Source organism: Haliotis rufescens, unplaced genomic scaffold, assembly GCF_023055435.1.
Source record: "Haliotis rufescens isolate VD_foot unplaced genomic scaffold, xgHalRufe1.0.p SCAF_12, whole genome shotgun sequence".
NCBI lineage: Eukaryota > Metazoa > Mollusca > Gastropoda > Lepetellida > Haliotidae > Haliotis > Haliotis rufescens.
The window spans coordinates 29,653,950-29,675,912 of record NW_025963802.1 but is presented as its reverse complement, the minus strand read 5'-3'; the positions used below and the strand labels follow the sequence as shown (position 1 = coordinate 29,675,912).

Genomic DNA, 21,963 nt, shown 5'->3' with positions numbered 1-21,963 from the left:
CAGGCATGGATACTCTACAATTGGTAATGTATTTATATTGCAGACACTTCTACAGATATATGTAGCACGAAAAGGAGAAGAAATGTGTACTGTATTTGTAGATTTTGCTAAAGCGTTTGACTCTGTTAACAGAAACATGCTGTGGTCCCTTTGTAAATATCAAAGTATGAGTACTAAAACTGGTTAATTATTATGTTACAAATATCACAATGTGAAGGTTTGTGTTCGAAAAATAACACTTATACCTTCTACTGTACTATTGGGGCAAGACAAGGATGTATTCTAAGTCCTTTTGTCTTTTGGATAGATGAACTTTCAAATATATGAAAATTGTAACGAGTGCATCAAACAACATGCAATAAATGGAAATTGAATGTCAATATTGATAAGACAACCGTTACAGTTTTCAAAAATGGAGGGCAATTATCAAAACGAGAAAAATGGTTCTATGAAAGTGGAAAAAAAAATTGAGGTTGTAAGAAGTTACAAATAGTTAGGTGTACATTTTACAAATCGACTAAGTTGGTCACTGCATTGCAACAAAGCTGCACTGCAAGCCAAAAATATATTTATTGGCATTTAACAAAACTTAAAACCCCTTGGAAACATTAGCTCTGACACTTTTTTTCAAGATTTTCGACGCTAAGATTAGCCTATTGTTGTCTATGGTGCTGAAGTATGGGGTCTAGAAAACTAAGACACAATAGAGAAGGTACATTTATATGCGTGAAAATGATTTTTAGGCTAAATTCTAACACTCCAAATGTTACAGTTTATGTGAAATGTGGGAGATACCCGATGCATATATTTAGTTACATGAAAGTAATAAAATAGTAGATAAAATTGCTTAATATACCAAGCGCCAGATTCTTAAAGAAATGCTATAATATGATGATTCTTTTCGATAGAAGAGGTAAAAATAACTGGGCCTCGGGTGTCAAAAAGATACTCCAATCTTGCGGTTATGATTACATTTGGAGAGAACAACATGTTTTGTTTGTTTGTTTAACGCCGCATTCAACACTATTCCAGCTATATGACGGAGGTCTGTAAATGATTGAGCCTGGACCAGACAATCCAATGATTGGCATCATGAGCATCGATCCGCGCAATGTTGATACGCTGTAACAGCACCAGATGATTTTTATATAATTTAAGGCAAAGGCTAAAAGATACATGTATGTATTTTCAAAAGTGAACACTTCACTGTGTTTACACCATACGTTTCATTATTACTCCTGTTTTAAATACTTATTCTTACTGAAAAATATCTTTTGGACATAAATGCTAAGAAATTCTGAACAGCACTATCCCGTTTCAAATGTAATTCTCATGATCTTCTTAGAGAAAAGGGTACACATTTAGGGATATCAAGGGAAAACAGATTGTGTAAATATTGTACTTGGCATGAGATAGAGGATGAATACTATTTTGTGCATCTTGGTCCGTGGTATGCAAATAGAAAAGAATACTTAAAGAAATATTTTTATTTGAATCCTCGAATATCAAATTTTATATCCTTATATCATCTAAAAATCAAACAGTCACAAAATATCTTGCAATGCATCAGTAATATACCATGCAATGAACATCAGATCCTCTGCATTATAGATGTGATATTGTTTACGATAGTTTTATTCATATTGCACCAAATGTTACTGTATGTTTATATGTACTATGGGCCTATGGTCTTTTCAATACTGTAAGTAAAGATTGATTGAGAATAATCTTTCATCCAGTAAACAGAAAAAAGAGATAAACTTACATTTTAATGTTATCGCATAACAATCATATTTCGTTTCAACACTACTTCTCAATTTGTAGATATACAAAACGGCGAAAGCTCCTTGCATCGACAAAAATCCAATCCAACCGCTTTATTTACTCATAGTACCCATGGTTAGATAGTGCTAAGAGTCCAAGACAGGAAGTTTATGTTGCGTGAATGTTAGCGAAAGAAAAGAATGGCGGACAAAGTTTGAAATTGCATAACATGTAGGTAACTTTAACAAATGTTATGTTTCGGCAAGTTACGTAGCTTTAATAACTAAAATGCATTTGAACAGACTTTCGACGTTAATAGTTTGATTTTTAACGTCGATCTGTCTTCATCGATGTTTCAGTTAATCTTATGATCAAGTTGGAAATCACACGGGTACGAATACGCTTATGGATACACACGTACTGAAGTGTAGACGGTGCAGACAGGCAGTTGATGATGATATGGACATGAGTTCAGGGTTGTCACGGTATATATGTTAAAGTCATAACTCATCAATCATCATGAAACGAAGTAAAAACGCTAAAGAATTAAATGAAGAAGATGATTTATGGGATTTTAAATCATTGAAGCGTTCCAAGAAGGTACCGAGCAAGAAAAATAATGCTATTTCAGCAGATTCGAGAACAAACAATAGACCCAAACGAACTGTATCCAAAGTTGCTTCACAACGGCTAAAATCCCAAATAGACAATAGTGACAGCGATTCAGACTGTTTGATTGTCAGTTCACACGGCCACGACCCTGAGCTGAGGGAGAGTCGGAAGAGGGCATTTTTGACATCGAGAGGACCAAATGATGACCTCATGAGTAAATCTTCTTTGGCGATGCAGACACAGCTTGGTGTAGATGAGAGTGATTCAAGCCAGACTTTGCAAGCATTAAAATCTCCACAAACACAGAAAACTACAAATGTGAAAACAAAACGCTCAGCTATTAAAACCAAGGTTATAGCTAAAACAAAAGATGTAAACAAAATTGGAAAGAAAAAGACAGGGAGAAGAGATAAGGCAAAGACAGATGAGAAGACAAATCAAAGCTCTGGGGGATACTGTCCATTTTGTCAAGTTCCATTTTCTGCTCTGCTGCGACTGTCTCCCAATGCTCACACAATGGAATGCATGGACTTACCATTTTTGCCTGACACTGAAGGTAGTATTTTTCAATGAATAAAAGTAAAACATAAAATTATCATTTACAATAATTATATGTACAAATGTTTACAGCTAGTTAACTAAAATATAATTTAGTACCAGAAAAGACATATTCAAGAAACAGCAATACCAATTGCCCCTAAAAATATTTTGTTTGCTACCTTATATAAAATATTACAATAACCAAATATTAAGGTATCAGTTTGTTACTATTGGTACTTGTTTATTTCACTTAACTGTTACACTGTCAATATCAATTATATTTTCTGACTGTTAATTAAAAGATAAAATGGTTCTTTCAATGTATCACTGTATGCTGTGGGTATTAAATAAAGTAGTAAATGACTTTGATGGTTAAAGGATCTTAAAGAGTTTGGAGTTTCTTAATACAGAAGTGAAAATGGTACCTGATAAAATACCTTCAATGTGGACATCTTTTGGACATTTATGTGAGGGTTTTAAATGTTGTGTTGCCATGGTTACAGAGTGTGAAGATGGTGTTTGCTGCTTGAGCCGCCTACCGTCGCACTACAGAAAGTACACACATACACAGCTTGCAGGATCACGGGACACAAGTCAAAACAGGAAGTCAGCAGGTATAATATTCAACTTTCAAATTCTTCCAGAGAAGTTAATAGATGTGTAGATGCACGTTTGCTAGTGAGTCAGCCACTGATAAGTTGAGCTAAAATGATGGACACGGAAATAGTCTACAAGGGCAGGCAAATATTTTTTCACACTGTTTCGTGCCCTTTCGTGTGTTATGACTGCATCACCACTATAAATACCTAATTTGATGAAACCTTTTATCATGAATCATGGTCAGGGGTTGGCCATTTATCATTTATAGGGGGTGGGTGGGTTTGAAATTGGTCTTAGGACTATCATATTTTGCTGACCCCTCCAACATTTTATGCAACATGTAACATTTGTTTATTTCACCCCCACCCCCCACCCATTGAATTTACTCCTGTCAATCTCTCCCTAGACCTGACTGTCGATGAAGATGTTAAACTCCACATATCCAATACAAATGACATGCCAAAATCTACCTCCTCTCAGAAAAGTGCTGCCTCTACCTCATCTTCATCCAAGGCAACATCAAAATCTACCTCACAAGCCAACAGTACCATTGACAGCCTTGAGAGTGAGGAGATGGAAGAGCCTGTCCACAAAGGGGTTGGACTGACTAGGATGGGGAAAACAGCCAAGAAAAACATAATGGAAACCATTCCTGGGAAAAGTGCTGCAGTGAGTGCCAAGACTGACAATGATGAAGTTGGTGGGTTCTTTGTGGCACATGACAGCGATGACGAGTTGGAGAAAGAGTTGACAGAGTTGTTGGCGGGATCAGAAGATGAGGAAGATAGAGGCGATGTTGATGAGGATAATGCTGAAATTCATTGTGATCAGAATGAACATGTTGAAATTGACAAGGATCAGTATGAAACTGACAACACCGGAAATGAAATTGGCAACATGGTTAACTATGATGACTGTGATGCTAGGGTTGGAGATGACATGGAAATTTGTGATAAAAATGATAAGATGAATGATGATGAAAAGTTAAGCATTAACAATGTCACAAGTGACGATAAACTGACCACAGATCCAAGTTTGAGTTTGGGGAAGGAACCTGTATCTTCTCTGGCAAGAAAACAGACATCAATATTTAGTTTTTTCAGTCGACCAAGCATTAAAGCTTACAAGGCTGAAGCAGCAAAAACCAACCAAGCTGATCAGACCTGTGATATCAAAGAATTAAGGAATGGTTTGGCCAGAATTGCATCCACCCCATTGCTTGGTGACCCAAGTCCACTGGCTGGGTTTGATTTGAAAAGATCCAAGACTGTGGGTGCTGGTATTTCTGGTGATGAGAAGACTGTCTATAACAAAGGTGCAGGGAGAAATTGCCCCTTTTACAAAAGAATACCAGGTAACAAACCCCATGAAGGAAAAAGAAACACACATTGTCTCCGTATCCATGAACAATAGTAGACAAGTTAGCATGTCTCTTTTTGTGAGCGAGTTTGTTTTAGCACCACTTTGAACAGTATTCCAGTTATATCACGAGGTGTCAGCTTTATGTGGGAGGAAAGCCTGAAGTGACGCAGGTCTTAGACGTTGGCCACTTTGGTGAAACCCTTAAGCACAGTTATGGTGCTGACAAACCTAGAAAAAATAATCTTGGTTATGGTTTAAATATTGAATGTATTTGCACATATGCTTTAGTAATTCTGACGCCTGAACCGGGGATTGATAAAGCCTAATTTCTGATACATGTCATAGCTTGTTGGTCACAAAGTTAATTCTTCTGAATGTTGGACAATGTTGGAAGGAGGATGAAAGTTGTGTAATTTTCAGTAATGAAAAAGACTTGTGTTTCAGGCACGACTCTGACCGTGGATGCCTTCAGGTATGGTGTGATCCCGGGCTGCAGGGCGTACGTGCTCACCCACTTCCATTACGACCACTACGGTGGCCTCACCAAGCACTTCAAGCAGCATCTGTATTGTAGCAAGGTCTGTCAGGGCTTCAAATGGGGGGAACATGCACTTGTATCTCTGACATGTCAGGGAAGAATATCATCTCTTTATCACCTGACAAGGAATATGTTATGGAAAACAACTTCTTTATTATACCTAGACAATGTTTCAGGGCTACTCCTTGCCCTTCAACAGGTAAATGTCAGGTTGGGGGAACTTAACATGTATGTATATGGTGAGAGTCACTTGAAAACAGACCGCCTCCATGGTCTAGTGTTGGAGCGTCCGCCCGGAGAGCTGAAGGTCCGGGGTTCGATCCCCGGCCGCGTCATACCAAAGACGTTAAAAGATGGTACTTGTTACCCTGTCTGGCCCTCGGCATTAAGGGGCTAAAACAAGGACTGGTCGGCTCGGAGTCAGTATACTGTGTCTGAGTGGGGTATTCATGTTAAACTGCGGCATGGTATCTTAGTGAGCTAGCACTATAAATCGGCATCAGTCCGGACTAGTACAAGCAGCCACACAAACATAACACGTACATGCACGTCGCTATATAAGTGCAATAATCTTGGACGCGACGTTAAACCCAATTTCACCTCACCTCACCTCATTTGAAAACAGTAGCACATATATAAAGACATTCACACAATAAAGGCATGTATCAGTTTTAGGGACAAGTCTTCCATTTTACGTTGCATCAGCATTATTTCAGCCATATAGCAACTATATACAAATGAAGCTAGTGTTGATTAGATACATATCATTGAAGCAGTCATCATGTATTGAAAGTTAAAATTCATGTTAAGTTTTCAAGTATTGTTCTGCCCTGGATGTTTCTATGTGCAAAGATAATTCTCGGGGGCTGCTCCATTACATTAAAATTGCACCCCTGGCAGTCGCCTCTTGTTGTCATAGGTGACCGGCAACTTGGTCAGGACAAAGATCAAGGTGGATCCACAGTACATTCACACACTTCCCCTGAACCAGCCATGTGACGTGGAAGGGGTGGAGCTAACTCTGATGGAAGCCAATCAGTGAGTAGCAACACAGACACATCACACAACACACACTTCCCCTGAACCAGCCATGTGACGTGGAAGGGGTGGAGCTAACTCTGATGGAAGCCAATCAGTGAGTAGCAACACAGACATATCACACAACACACACTTCCCCTGAACCAGCCATGTGACGTGGAAGGGGTGGAGCTAACTCTGATGGAGGCCAATCAGTGAGTAGCAACACAGACATATCACACAACACACACTTCCCCTGAACCAGCCATGTGATGTGGAAGGGGTGGAACTAACTCTGACGGAAGCCAATCAGTGAGTAGCAACAGACACAACATACACTTCCCCTGAACCAGCTATGTGACGTGAAAGGGGTGGAGCTAACTCTGATGGAAGCCAATCAGTGAGTAGAAACACAGACATATCACACAACACACACTTCCCCTGAACCAGCCATGTGACGTGAAAGGGGTGGAGCCAACTCTGATGGAAGCCAATTAGTGAGTAGCAACAGACACATCACACAACACACACTTCCCCTGAACCAGCCATGTGACATTGAATGGGTGGAGCTAACTCTGACGAAAGCCAATCAGTGAGTAGCAAAAGAGACATGTCATTGTAACTAAATGCAGAGACTTTTATATCTGCATATATTTACTTTTTAGCACATTTGGGTTTTTACAAATAATGTCTTTCATAAATCGCTTAGCGATTGGTTGTTTTATATGTTACATAATGAGTATGCATACACTGTGGTATATGTCCATGTAAATCAAGTGAGACAGAAATAAAACTTTCTGTGTGTCTGTTCTGTGTCACACAACAAACACAGCAACTCACTCACTTTTCACTCAGTCATTCACTGATCACAACTGACTCACCATCCACTCTCTCACTCACTCACTCCCTCACTCATGCACAAACTGATGTACCATCCACTCACACTCACCACTCACTTTTCACTAACTCACACACCAACCACAAACTGAGTCACCACTTACTCACTCACTCACCAATCACAAACTGACTCCCCATCCACTTTAAAACCGACTCCCCCGCATGTGACTTCCCACTTACCCTCCAACTGACTACCCACCCACTCTCACACTGACTCCCCCGCATGTGACTTGCCACTCACCCTCCAACTGACTCCCCACCCACTCTCACACCGACTCCCCCGCATGTGACTTGCCACTCACCCTCCAACTGACTCCCCACCCACTCTCAAACTGACTGACCCCCATGTGACTTGCCACTCATCCTCCAACTGACTCCCCACCCACTCTCACACTGACTGACCCCCATGTGACTTGCCACTCATCCTCCAACTGACTCCCCACCCACTCTCACACTGACTGACCCCCATGTGACTTGCCACTCACCCTCCAACTGACTCCCCACCCACTCTCACACTGACTCCCCCGCATGTGACTTGCCACTCACCCTCCAACTGACTCCCCACCCACTCTCACACTGACTCCCCCGCATGTGACTTCCCACTTACCCTCCAACTGACTCCCCACCCACTCTCACACTGACTGACCCCCATGTGACTTGCCACTCACCCTCCAACTGACTCCCCACCCACTCTCACACTGACTCCCCCGCATGTGACTTGCCACTCATCCTCCAACTGACTCCCCACCCACTCTCACACTGACTGACCCCCATGTGACTTGCCACTCACCCTCCAACTGACTCCCCACCCACTCTCACACTGACTCCCCCGCATGTGACTTGCCACTCACCCTCCAACTGACTCCCCACCCACTCTCACACTGACTCCCCCGCATGTGACTTCCCACTTACCCTCCAACTGACTCCCCACCCACTCTCACACTGACTCCCCCGCATGTGACTTGCCACTCACCCTCCAACTGACTCCCCACCCACTCTCACACTGACTCCCCCGCATGTGACTTGCCACTCATCCTCCAACTGACTCCCCACCCACTCTCACACTGACTCCCCCGCATGTGACTTGCCACTCATCCTCCAACTGACTCCCCAACCACTCTCACACTGACTGACCCCCATGTGACTTGCCACTCACCCTCCAACTGACTCCCCACCCACTCTCACACTGACTCCCCCGCATGTGACTTGCCACTCATCCTCCAACTGACTCCCCAACCACTCTCACACTGACTACCCCGCATGCGACTTGCCACTCACCCTCCAACTGACTCCCCACCCACTCTCACACTGACTGACCCCCATGTGACTTGCCACTCACCCTCCAACTGACTCCCCACCCACTCTCACACTGACTCCCCCGCATGTGACTTGCCACTCACCCTCCAACTGACTCCCCACCCACTCTCACACTGACTGACCCCCATGTGACTTGCCACTCACCCTCCAACTGACTCCCCACCCACTCTCACACTGACTGACCCCCATGTGACTTGCCACTCACCCTCCAACTGACTCCCCACCCACTCTCACACTGACTGACCCCCATGTGACTTGCCACTCACCCTCCAACTGACTCCCCACCCACTCTCACACTGACTGACCCCCATGTGACTTGCCACTCACCCTCCAACTGACTCCCCACCCACTCTCACACTGACTGACCCCCATGTGACTTGCCACTCACCCTCCAACTGACTCCCCACCCACTCTCACACTGACTCCCCCGCATGTGACTTGCCACTCACCCTCCAACTGACTCCCCACCCACTCTCACACTGACTGACCCCCATGTGACTTGCCACTCACCCTCCAACTGACTCCCCACCCACTCTCACACTGACTGACCCCCATGTGACTTGCCATTCACCCTCCAACTGACTCCCCACCCACTCTCACACTGACTGACCCCCATGTGACTTGCCACTCACCCTCCAACTGACTCCCCACCCACTCTCACACTGACTGACCCCCATGTGACTTGCCACTCACCCTTCAACTGACTCTCCACCCACTCTCAAACTGACTGACCCGCATGTGACTTGCCACTCACCCTCCAACTGACTCCCCACCCACTCTCACACTGACTGACCCCCATGTGACTTGCCACTCATCCTCCAACTGACTCCCCACCCACTCTCACACTGACTCCCCCGCATGTGACTTGCCACTCACCCTCCAACTGACTCCCCACCCACTCTCACACCGACTGACCCCCATGTGACTTGCCACTCACCCTTCAACTGACTCTCCACCCACTCTCAAACTGACTGACCCCCATGTGACTTGCCACTCACCCTCCAACTGACTCCCCACCCACTCTCACACTGACTGACCCCCATGTGACTTGCCACTCACCCTTCAACTGACTCTCCACCCACTCTCAAACTGACTGACCCCCATGTGACTTGCCACTCACCCTCCAACTGACTCCCCACCCACTCTCACACTGACTGACCCCCATGTGACTTGCCACTCATCCTCCAACTGACTCCCCACCCACTCTCACACTGACTGACCCCCATGTGACTTGCCACTCACCCTTCAACTGACTCTCCACCCACTCTCACACTGACTAACCCCCATGTGACTTGCCACTCACCCTCCAACTGACTCCCCACCCACTCTCACACTGACTGACCCCCATGTGACTTGCCACTCACCCTCCAACTGACTCCCCACCCACTCTCACACTGACTGACCCCCATGTGACTTGCCACTCACTGTGTGTGTTTACTTCAGCTGTCCGGGTGCTGTCATCATCTTGTTACGTCTCAAGTCCGGACAGACGTTCCTCCACACAGGAGACTTCCGAGCAGACCCGGCTATGGAGCAGTACCCACCCCTGGTCGGCACCAAGATCCAACAGCTCTACCTCGACACCACGTGAGTCTGGGTTCAAATGCCGTAGTTAACTCTTAAACTGCCAGAAATAATTCTTGTTTAAGATTAGAATAATTCTTGTTTAAGAATAGAATGTGAAGATTTTAACTTTAGAGTTGTTCATACTCATAAGAGCTTCTTTAAGTCAAGTTTCCTTGTGTCTAGGGAAAATACATTATTTTTTGTTAGAAATATTTGTTCTATTAAAATATGGAGGTAGTGTGTCTCAAAAACAAGCATCCATGAATGTGAAACTTTCTTGGAACTCTGTGAAGCTATGGAATATTGTATTTAGGAATTGACTTTCACTTTGTGTGCCCTCACTCTATGAAGGTTCATACTCCAAAAAACCCACACAAAGTGAAAGTCAATTCTTTTAATTTTTTATCACAATTTCTTACCTCAAAGGATGTAGACCTTGATCTATATGCAAGTTTATTTAGTATGTGTGACTTCATGTTTACACTGACAGCCATACAACAACGAGCTATATCGCAGAATAAAATAGTTCCTCAGAAAGAGAGGTGACATGAGCATATGGATGCACAACATGCTCTTCAGACATATCTATTGCAACATATGTATTCAAATAATATCACCAGTAGATCGGAAGGAAGGTCTGTTAAGGACTACCTCAGTAAGTCACTCACAATGACATCGCGTCGTAATACATTTTCAACAAGTACATGATGTCAAAATGGCCAACACAATAAAAGTGATGGGAGAGATTTCAGAAGTTGTTCATGATACTGTGGCAGGTTACATGTTTTAGTCGTCATTAATCAATTGGCCGATCATAGAAAGGTGATTAAAGATGTGTCAAATAGACACTAAGGTAAATTCATAGATTGCTGTCGACTGTCACTGTCAGCCTAGGCACGGATCGAGTTGATATTACGATAGTTTGGATGTGTATTTCTTCATCGTTTTGTTTACTGGGATGGGATGAGCGAGGATATTCTTTAACGGTGTAGTAAAACTCTTTGACATTTCGCAATGTATGCTAAAACGCTAAGTTCAAGATCAAAGGGTCTAAATGATAAGAAAGACCGTTTCTGTATGTATTCGTGCCAGGGAATTCCCAGGGGTTCCCCCAGGAATGTGGAAGTAGCCCATCAGTGTTTACGTCATTTCAAGAACACTGGCTTCTGGAAAACATATGAATGTCAAATTTTGTTGCTCATACACTTTTGCACGTCAACTTCACGGTCAGGTGACCGACCTCTCGTCCAATTGAAATGCCGTATATCTTGTAAACTTCAAATTAAAAAGTTATAATGAAGTGATTTTCACAGATTGTATGGAAATGGATCATTATCCTGCCGTCACTATTTTCACTTTAAACATTACCAATGTATGGATTCTATTCCTGGAGTCTTGCCTGCCATACTATGGCTGGAACATTGCTAAAAGCAGCATTTACCACATTCATTCACTCAGACATCAATGTATTCTCACAAGAAGTTAATAGCTGGCTCCACTCTCACTAGAATCAGATCCTTGACTCTGATACAATACTTGCATGTGGCAGCAGCTTGTGTCAGGTGGACACAGCCCACATCTTCCCGAGGCAAGAGGGTTAACTGACTATAAAAGTCCAGTTTCCACCCTTGCCGAACTAGGCTGGAACTCCTGAGCTTGATCTTAATGCCACCAGTGGTTAATATGAGTTATGCCCCTTCTATGCTGCTCCTATGGACCAATCAGATTCCACCTCTCGTTTGCATTTGCTTTAAACAAAATAACTGCGCCCAGCCAAGACAATCTGTTCGATAATCAAGATCTATATTGTGATAACACAGGTCTTACAAAGTACATCTAATCACGTGAGGACCTTGCTTAAAAACATGGAATGATTTGGAAAATATCTGTTGACAACGAGTGGCGGTGCACATGCATTGCAAATCCTGCAATCGACAGCATGACAGTTTACAAACTGGATTTCGATTTCATTGTGTGAATTTGTTTGGACTATGCATAGCCTCGTTAGTCCAGCCAAAATGTTACTCCAGCCTAGTTTGGCAAGGAAGGAAACTGGACTTTTATAGTCAGTTAACTCTCTTGCCTCGGGAAGATGAGACTTCCACTGCCCATTGTATATGAAGGATGTGTGGGTCAAAATGTCACTAATTCAACTCTTTACCACCATGATTGGAAATGTCTATATTATGAAAAGAAAGCCCTCACAGAACACAACTATTCCCCCACTACGACAACGTGAGCTGCGACATATTGAGAGGCAGTGTTTCAGGGTGATGTGTCTGTTGCTACTCACTGATTGGCTGCCATGCTGTCCAGACATTATTACAAGGTCTTTAAAATGTCCACAACATTTATTTCGCAGCTTTTAATATTTCCATTTAGGACAGCCCAGATATGTTTGTTTTCGAGATAAAGACACAGATACCCTATTGTGAATGCTTTCGTCCTTGATGCTTGTACAGATACTTTACAAGTCTGGATGCTTATTGGCTGATAATCACCTGAGGCAACCATCAATGGATGGTTTGTCAGATTTCTTAGAAAGGATATGATTATTCTTGGTCACTAAATTACCTGAGAGAATTCCTATCTTTTTGCCACTTCTTAGTGTAGCCTTAGTTCTTGAATGTGTTTCGAATAGGAATGGGACAGTCCTTAGATCTAAGAGTAACTTTGTAGTATGTTTCCACACAAACAATTGTTTAGCCCTTGAAGCTTTTTGAATGCCTGTTTCCAAAAGGTTATTTTATCTTCGAGGTTAATTGTCATGTTTCAAATGTTTAAGTGTTACTGATGTTGCTGCAGGTACTGTGACCCCTCTTACACATTCCCACCTCAGTCGGAAGTGATCAAGTTTGCTGTGTCTCTAACCAAGAAGCATGTTGAGGCCAGTCCAAACACGCTGGTCGTGTGTGGGACATACACCATCGGCAAGGAGAGAGTGTTTACAGGTCAGTGCAGGGCATAGCCTCTCAGAGTACTAGTCAACCACGATAAGTTGAGTTGTGACCTGTCAATTAACCCTGTATGACTATGTATGAGGTCTGAATACCATTGTGAAGAAAGTGGTTATTTCTGCTGTTGCAAATGCTTCTGCCCACTTGCTGCAAGGATCTACCTGCACAAACCAGTAACAATGTCCACGCTCCTCCAGTGGTGGAGGGCCGGCAAAATCCCCGTTGCACAACTTGAAGGGTTGAGAGGGAATCTGTGGCTTACCCTCCGGTGGTCTGTCTGAGACAGATGGATCCTGCGATGGAGGCACTGACTGCAGGAACGGCGCCTCTCTGTAACATCATGTCGCCAACCAAACCAGTATAATCTCTCTTGCACTGAGACCAGGGTCTTTACTGAAATGCCTTCAATCATCATGAATCACTTGTAAAATCCTTTCACCTTCCGACTGTGAGCAGACAACCCTTCCTATATATTTACAGTTGAATACCAGTATTCCATTACAAGTATTAAGGTTATAGCCATTCGTCGTAAGGAAAGCTCTTCACATCCCTCTTCATAGTTGTTTGATTCTTGTAATCAGTCATCAGTCATCCACTTACGTATAATTAGTATGCTTTCATCAGTTCTCCGGAAAATATTAACTCTATATGCTCTCTCAGTTTTCACCTTATGAAGGGTCAAGAAGTAGCTCTGAAATGTTACGAACAATAAAGAAGTTGTTATCATTAGGAATTTCACGTCTTTCTTCCAATGAGAGCACTGTACAAATGTTCCCAGATTTCACTGAGCCAGCACCATACAAGTGTTCCCAGATTTCACTGAGCCAGCACCATACAAATGTTCCAAGATTTCACTGAAGTGGTACAACTCTACAATATAATATGCTGAATTCGGAAATATATTAAACATTGACATTATTGTTGAATACATTTTGCTGCAGTTCACAATGAAGGTTGTCAGTTACTTTATGTCTGTTAGAGAAGGGGACATTGAAAGACTTGATATGTGTTTTTTTACATTAATATGTGATATCACTGTGCAGAATAACCATGCAGATAGGGTAGGGGAGTAAGGGAGATAACTCTTTTGGAGTTCCCTGACAGTATTGGTTTGTGGTGTCACAGTACAAGCCTCTGAAATTCACGCTAGTCAGTTAGCCTGAGACTACTGAATTGTGCTGAGGAAAAGTGATAATCCAATGATGGTAGTCCTCATGGATTAGTAGCATTTGAGGTTTATAATTCTGAACCAGTTCTCAATGGTTCAATTTTTCCCCAAATTGGAATGAATAAAACTGACAGAAAATGTGAATATAGGAAACATTGTAGCAGGATTTGCTGCAAATTCTCTGGAATAGTGACATAAACTTTCACTAGTACTATTAAGTTTGAGTTCAGTGGCTAAGATATGTGTATTAGTGTTATCAGCTGGTTATTCCAAGAATTTGTATTTCTTGTCCATAATGTTTTCAGCGATAGCTGATGCCCTTGAGAGCAAAGTATGTGTGAAGAAAGACAAGAAGGTTATCCTCGACTGCCTTGAGGACCAGCATCTTCAGAAGATGGTCACACTTTGCCCCACTGAAGCCAGGGTCCATGTCCTGCCCATGGGAAAACTAAAACCCAATGTGAGTACAGGGTTTGAAATTCCTTGTATTAAGAGTGTCAGTGGCACAGTTAAAATCTTATTGGCATGATTAAACAAGGTTCCTGGTTTCTGAAAGGCACTCTTACACATCTTACTTGTTTTAGCAAATATATCTTGTGATGATGTTTTTCACAAAAAGCCAGAGATAAATGTACTTTTTTTAAACTAAACTGCGTAAACACATGGGAGAGGAACCTATTTAACCTTTTAAGAACAACCTTCTGCCCAACAATCAACCCTTAAATATTAACAGGCACTTGTGTGTCTATCTGCAGACCTATGTGACCATAGCTGCTAGGTTTCTCTGTCCAGGATCTGAGTGTGTACTGAGGCTAGGTGTCTCTGTTCAAGATGTGAGTGTGTGCTGAGGCTAGGTGTCTCTGTTCAAGATGTGAGTGTGTGCTGAGGCTAGGTGTCTCTGTTCAAGATGTGAGTGTGTGCTGAGGCTAGGTGTCTCTGTTCAAGATGTGAGTGTATACTGAGGCTAGGTTTTTGTGTTCAGGATGTGAGTGTGTGCTGAGGCTAGGTTTTTGTGTTCAGGATGTGAGTGTGTGCTGTGGCTAGATTTTTGTGTTCAGGATGTGAGTGTGTGCTGAGGCTAGGTTTTTGTGTTCAGGATGTGAGTGTGTGCTGAGGCTAGGTTTTTGTGTTCAGGATGTGAGTGTTCAGGATGTGAGTGTGTGCTGTGGCTAGGTTTTTGTGTTCAGGATGTGAGTGTATACTGAGGCTAGGTTTCTCTGTTCAGGATGTGAGTGTGTGTTGAGGCTAGGTTTTTGTGTTCAGGATGTGAGTGTGTGCTGTGGCTAGGTTTTTGTGTTCAGGATGTGAGTGTGTGCTGAGGCTAGGTTTTTGTGTTCAGGATGTGAGTGTATACTGAGGCTAGGTTTCTCTGTCCAGGAGCTCAGCATCTACCTGAGTCAACACACCAAGTTCAACAGCATCCTTGCTTTGGAACCCACTGGGTGGTCTCACAGCAACAGAGTTGTCTCCCTTGAACAGATAAAGCCCAAGTACAGCAGGAATGGCATTACCATATATGGTAAGGGGACAACAAGAATGTAAACAAAAACATCTGATGTTAAGTCTTGCAAGTTATTTGACTAAAATGCACATTATAAACAGACTAGCATTCACTTTCGAAATAGCCCAGATTGAGAAATATGTTGGTTGACTGACGAAAACAAGATGTACTCAAGCCATTACCTTTTTTGGTAAAGATTTTTGGTGTGTGAGTTGTCATGTGTATAGATTTTAAATTGAGGTTTTTAGACATGGATAATTAATTATATAATAAATGATTAAAAAAGAAATACCCTTTCTCCATGGATGATTCTCACTCAGGCTTTTGAACATCAGTTCTTTATTAAATTTCTTTTCTTTTTTTGTTGTCTTTTTCATTTTATTGACTTAAAATCACTCAAATATCTAAACCGATTGTCTTTTCATTGTTTAAAATTGATGTAGAAAGAGGCCTTCCAAACTGTTGCAGAAAGATAGTCCTTCCAAACATTACTGATAGCTTTTTTAGTTACAATGTTGCCATACATGATGTGTTTTCAAGATGCATAATATATTCAACAGTATGCTTTTTTGAAACAGACTATAACTGTTTTGCCAGTTATGTTTGTGCAATTGAAAGACTATTTGATTGCTTTTTACCCCCTGGAATATAATGGGGGCAGGGGGGGGTGGGGTCATCATCTGGTCTGTCCGGCCGGCCGTATTTCGTTTCCAGAGCATGACTTAAAAAACCTGAAGATGTTTCATCGAAACTTGGTACATGTATTAACCACCGCCTCCGTGGTCTTGTGGTAGAGCGTCCGCCCGGAGAGCGGAAGGTCCGGGGTTCGATCCCCAGCCGCATCATACCAAAAGACGTTAAAAGATGGTACTTGTTGTTACCCTGTCTGGCGCTCGACATTAAGGGGCTAAAACAAGGACTGGTCGGCTCGGAGTCAGTATACTGTGTCTGAGTGGGGTATTCATGTTAAACTGCGGCATGGTAACTCAGTGAGCTAGCACTATAAATCGGCATCAGTCCAGACTAGTACAAGCAGCCACACACACACACGTGCATGCACGTTGCTATATAAGTGCAATAATCTTGGACGCGACGTTAAACCCAATTTCACCTCACCACTTGTATTAACCAGGGGTTGAAGTGGTGTCTTTTGCTATTTGAATTTATCAAAATTTCCAGTTAGACTTGGCTAAAATGGAGGTAGGTGTCGTTTCTGGAGCAGAACTCAAAAACTGTTCCAGATTTGGTAGATGACTTGGTAGTTGTATTCATCAGGGGTTAAAGTGCTGTCTATTGCTGTTTGGAAATTTTTGGAAATTTTATTTTTTCACGTTTCAAAAAGTTTGAAGAAAGGTACTAAGTACTTTGGTTTAACATCTGGTACTTGGGTTTTGTAACCAGCAAAAACGGCCCAGGGGATATGTCATCTCTCTCATGAATCTTGTCATGATTTGTATTGTTGGGGTATATTTTCTAACATATGAAGACTTCTGGGTATATTTTTTCTTTCTCAATTTGAAACCAATATTGTAAGACCAACACTGTGAATACTGACATGGTGCTATATTGTCCAGGTATTCCATACAGCGAACACAGCAGCTACCTGGAGATGAAACGCTTCACCCAGTACATCCGGCCAGACCGAATTCTGGCCACTGTGAACAACACCAACCCAGAGAGTCGCCAGAAAATGAACACTCTCTTCATGACATGGTTGTCTGAAGTGAAGAAACATGATCCAGCAAAGAAGGAGCCAGTACCCACAGAAAAACAATCTTTCCTTTCCTCCTGGTTCAAATAATTGCCCTCATGCTTCAAACGAATAGTTTTGAGAAATAGAGATCTATTTTCAGTCTGGGAGGTCACAGATTTTAGTGCAAGACATTGTGAAATACCTGACAGGATATTGCCATTTGATGAAAAGGCATGATATTGTCTTAGCTGATATCTGTCATGGAAGTACAGTGACAGTTAATTCTTGGGGTACAGATATTTGGATCTCTTGCTTTTTCAATATGTCATTATATGAAGAACACACAAAGGTTTACAGACATATAGGCTGGATCTTAGACTTTATATATATACAGGGTATTATGGGATGGTGTTTACCTGAAACAGATGCCAGTGACATACTCTCTGCAGTGTTTTATTGTACAAGTCGTTTATTTCTTATAAGGAGATATCAACATTATGGACAGCCTCTTTAAGGATGTTGATAGAATGTGCAAGCTTTAAAAATAGTTACCTTAATTTTAGAGATGATGACTCCCAGAATAGAATTCGACCTTGGAAGTGTCTGACAAATCCATTTTAGGAACAGGTGGGTTAAGTTTAGTATTTCCCCCATATTCTCACAATCTTCACGTTGATTATCTGTGCCTATTCTCCCAATACTGATTGTCATACATATTCTACTTTTGGATGCGATCGTACTGCCATTGCGTTATCTACATTGCCTAGCTACATCTATGGGGAACAACTCACTAGACACTGCCTTCTCAAAAATATAGGACATCATCAAGTTGCAAGCGCATATTCGAATCTCCAGAAATGACGTCATGATAGAACAATGTTATATTGTGAAATAAACCATGCATCGTTCTTTATTGCTCTTTGCAATATATGGAATAGCTATCTTATATTTGTTATTCCTAATCAGATATCAAGTTTTAATCTTGGCCTAGACTCAGAGGGAGTTATTTATTTACTGAAATGTTCATACAATATCAAAGTCATTTCTTTGGACAAAATCATACCTCATTCAAATTTCCAAGTGGAGCATTTCTGAGAGTATATTTATGATATGTACTGTCACATTTATCCAGAACTTTCAAGAGTGTCATCTGATATCTACTTTGTGTTCATTGCCGACTCAAACTGTCACATGTGTGTTTGTGCTGAATGATATGTTCTATGCCTGCTGCTTACAGTAGGAGTCACACCTCAAATCTTCATAAAGTGTTTCATATCCAAACAAGTATATTAGTTTCATTTTATGCAAGTTGTTTACACTGTCAAATACTCTTGAGTCAATCAGTCTGAATTTGTCTTTTGGCATCATGAGTCCTAAGAGGCAGGGACCATATGTCGATATGGCTTCTGTAAGAGGCGACTAAATGGATCGGGTGATGGGGTTTATTGCATGTCGTTGTATCTCAATTGTGTATTTCGATTCTCCTGTTGTTAATCACTGTATTGTCAGTCTGCTGCAGTTGTTTTTCTCAACCACACACTTCTGACAGATGTCCGAAACTTCATACCTGATATAGGTCCTATATACCTCCTATATACCTCCTATATAACTCGGGAGAAGTATTCTTATATATGATTGAATGACCTTGAAGTTCAAGGTCACTCAGTATGAATTAGGCCTAAAAATATGGCTCAAATTAGATGAAGTTTCTGATTAATTCAGGAGAAATCTAAACAGTTTCCAATCACATGTGTCATAGTTTAGTCACATGTCAAAGTCAACTTGAAGGTCATTCAAAAAAGCTCCTATACATGATAACTTGAGATTGGAATAATACAAAGCTTAGTGCACATATCCTCTAAGGCAGGGTCTCAACAGCATCAACTCTATAAAAGGTCACGGTCACAAGAGGTCAAATTATCAAACCTGGTTTAAATTTTATGTAATCTTAGGTTAATTCATGTAATATCAAAGATTTTTGCAATCAGTTACTATGTACACAAAGTCATTAACTCAAGGTTTATCATGTCATGATTGTGTCCGATGTCAAGGTCCATGGTATGATGGGAAAGTATTGGGGGGGAGAGGGGGGGGCTGCTTCTGCTTTTTCATGTATTGTAAACACATACATATGATTAAATTGTCAGAGGGTGTCAGGGACATTGAGCCTTTAGCATCAGGGAGATGTTGGCATCTATCAGGGAGAATTTTTATATAGCAACCATTAAATTTAAATGTTATCCGCTCCGGCCTAGTACCATAAAGGTCTTTTTTTATCATGCTTTCTGGGCCTTCATTTATGAAAGAAAAAACAATTTGAGAGAATCATAATAATTTAGATTTGTCCCAATTTAATTTCTTTTTCTAGTGAGGCCAAAAAAATGACTGAGTCTTGATGTAGCATGAAATTTTATCTATTTATAAATTTAAAATCACGATTGATCATATTGTTAGTTTATAAAGATATAATTTAAAGATGAACTTCATTAAACCACAGAGTCGGATGGCCAGGCTCGCTGACTTGGTTGACTTTGACACTTATGATGTATATACTTGAAAATAGCTGGAATATTGCTGAGTGCGGCATTAAGCAACAAACATCCAAACAAACTATTGTGTCGCTGCATGTTTACAATTAAGGGAAATACATAAATTATACATTTGCTCAAACTGGCACATGCTGACATGGACATTATTATGTTTTCATGAAGGTATTGTCATGGATGATGTATATAGATATTGTATTAAAACAATATATATGTAGTATTAAAAAAACAACAAACATGTTTATGCCATTTGTGATAACTGCAAGATTCTGTGGATCATTGCACACAGTGGTTGAGATTGATCACTAGCAGTGAACAGTTCAGTGTTTAGCAGTTTAGATGTGAGGAGCTGTTGGTTGAATTTTGTATTTACAAGAAGTTCCTCAAGAAAAGAAAATTTAATATTCAAGTTGGCTTAGTTCAGAGATATACCATGATCCTTGTGACCAGTTGACAATCACTTATCTGACAATAGCTTTTAGCTTTGTGTTAACTTTTGTCTGACGTTTTATAGACAATTGCAACACATCAAACATTTATAAAATTTATACACTTATCATTGATGTTGTTTTTGATGGCAGAGGTCAAACTAGTGGTAAAGGAGATAGCTCATCACTCTGAACACTCTCATTTGTGTCAAATTGTGTACAATTTGTGAAACATATTCTTGGTATCCTGCATGTCAACATAGATGTAGTGTTGCTTTAAATGGCTTTGTAAAACAACTGGAAGGGTGTTCTGCAATCTGATTGGTTGAAAAATATTTTTTTGAGATTTGAAGCCTTACAGACTATCTATTCCCCTCATATTATTACTTTTCTAGATAAGTGTAATGTGACACATTTTAAGGTATGGCTTTTGTTTTGTAACATGAATTATATTTTAGTTACATATTGTGTTTTGATTTAGTTGCTTTTGTCTGTATTCTTCAAGATAGGTGGGTTCAGTTGTCATGGAAACATGTAGAATCCATTGTATGATGACAAAACAATCCAGAGTGAGATCATGTCGGCCTTGCCACAGTGTAAGAGCATAGGAAGAAAGTCCTGAAAGTCTCTGGTCATACAAAAGGACAGTAAAAGAAAGTACCTGTTCTTACAATTTCTGATGGTATTAGGAAATACTTCTAAGACACCAGAGCATTGGGGAAGCCTAGTGGTTAAAGTGATAGCTTGTCACACCAAAGACCTGGGTTAATATACAATGTCCATTCTACTGTGAGGTCAGCAGTGGTCCACATCAGCCTGTTTACTCCAGTACAGTACTGTCCGGCCCCACCTGGAAGGATCTTGTGTTGTAATAAAACTGTCAGCAGGTCAGTAACCTGGCCAGCGCACATTCCTCTCCCACTGATGAGCATGGCATCGGGGAGTATCGTATGACTATGAACAAACAACTGCCTCGTCAGTGTATTAAGGAGGAACTAAGTTTCCATCACAAACATTGTTTTCCCTTGAAAATCTACAATCTGGTCAAAATTGACCTGCTGTATAAGACCGCCTCTGTGGTAGAGCATCTGCCCGGAAGGCTGAAAGTCTTGGGTTTGATTCCAGACTGTGTCATACCAAAAGACGTTAAAAGATGGTACTTCTTGTTGTCCTACCTGGTGCTCGGCATTAAGGGGCTAAAACAAGAACTGGTCGGCTATGTGAGCAACCCATGCTTGTCGTAAGATGCGACTGACGGGATCAGGTGGTCTGGCTTGATGCATGTCATCGTATCCAAATTCCTTAGATCAATGCTCATGATGTCAGTCATTGGATTGTCTGGTCCAGACTTGATTATTTACAGACCGCCGTCATATAGCTGGAATATTACTTAGTGTGGCACTAAACAAAATACCAACAAGACTATGTTACTGATATGTTAGTTTCAAGATGGCTTC

General features: G+C 41.4%; 1 protein-coding gene across 2 annotated transcripts; it reads left to right on the top strand.

Annotated features, from left to right (window-relative positions):
* The first annotated feature begins 1,907 nt into the window (after window positions 1–1,907).
* On the top strand, window positions 1,908–20,487 carry LOC124116917 (DNA cross-link repair 1A protein-like). Of its 2 annotated transcripts, XM_046478565.2 has the most exons (11): window positions 1,917–1,995; window positions 2,124–2,932; window positions 3,420–3,530; window positions 3,923–4,870; window positions 5,323–5,456; window positions 6,336–6,454; window positions 10,091–10,234; window positions 13,019–13,164; window positions 14,644–14,798; window positions 15,716–15,857; window positions 17,414–20,487. In XM_046478565.2, the coding sequence occupies exons 2-11, from the start codon at window positions 2,284–2,286 to the stop codon at window positions 17,638–17,640; spliced, it is 2,775 nt and encodes a 924-aa protein (XP_046334521.2). In that variant the 5' UTR covers window positions 1,917–1,995; window positions 2,124–2,283; the 3' UTR covers window positions 17,641–20,487. The 2 variants fall into 2 exon arrangements, with proteins under 2 accessions (XP_046334511.2, XP_046334521.2); XM_046478555.2 differs by having other exon boundaries at window positions 1,908–2,932.
* Window positions 20,488–21,963: the final 1,476 nt, after the last annotated feature.

What these genes read in the sequence shown, in the direction of transcription:
- LOC124116917 (XM_046478555.2), top strand. Translation starts at nt 2,284, where the DNA reads ATGAAACGAAGTAAAAACGCTAAAGAATTAAATGAAGAAGATGATTTA. An exon ending in TCAAAACAGGAAGTCAGCAG is followed by an intron (nt 3,531 to 3,922) that starts GTATAATATTCA and finishes ATCTCTCCCTAG; the next exon opens with ACCTGACTGTCGATGAAGAT. An exon ending in CAGCTCTACCTCGACACCAC is followed by an intron (nt 10,235 to 13,018) that starts GTGAGTCTGGGT and finishes ATGTTGCTGCAG; the next exon opens with GTACTGTGACCCCTCTTACA.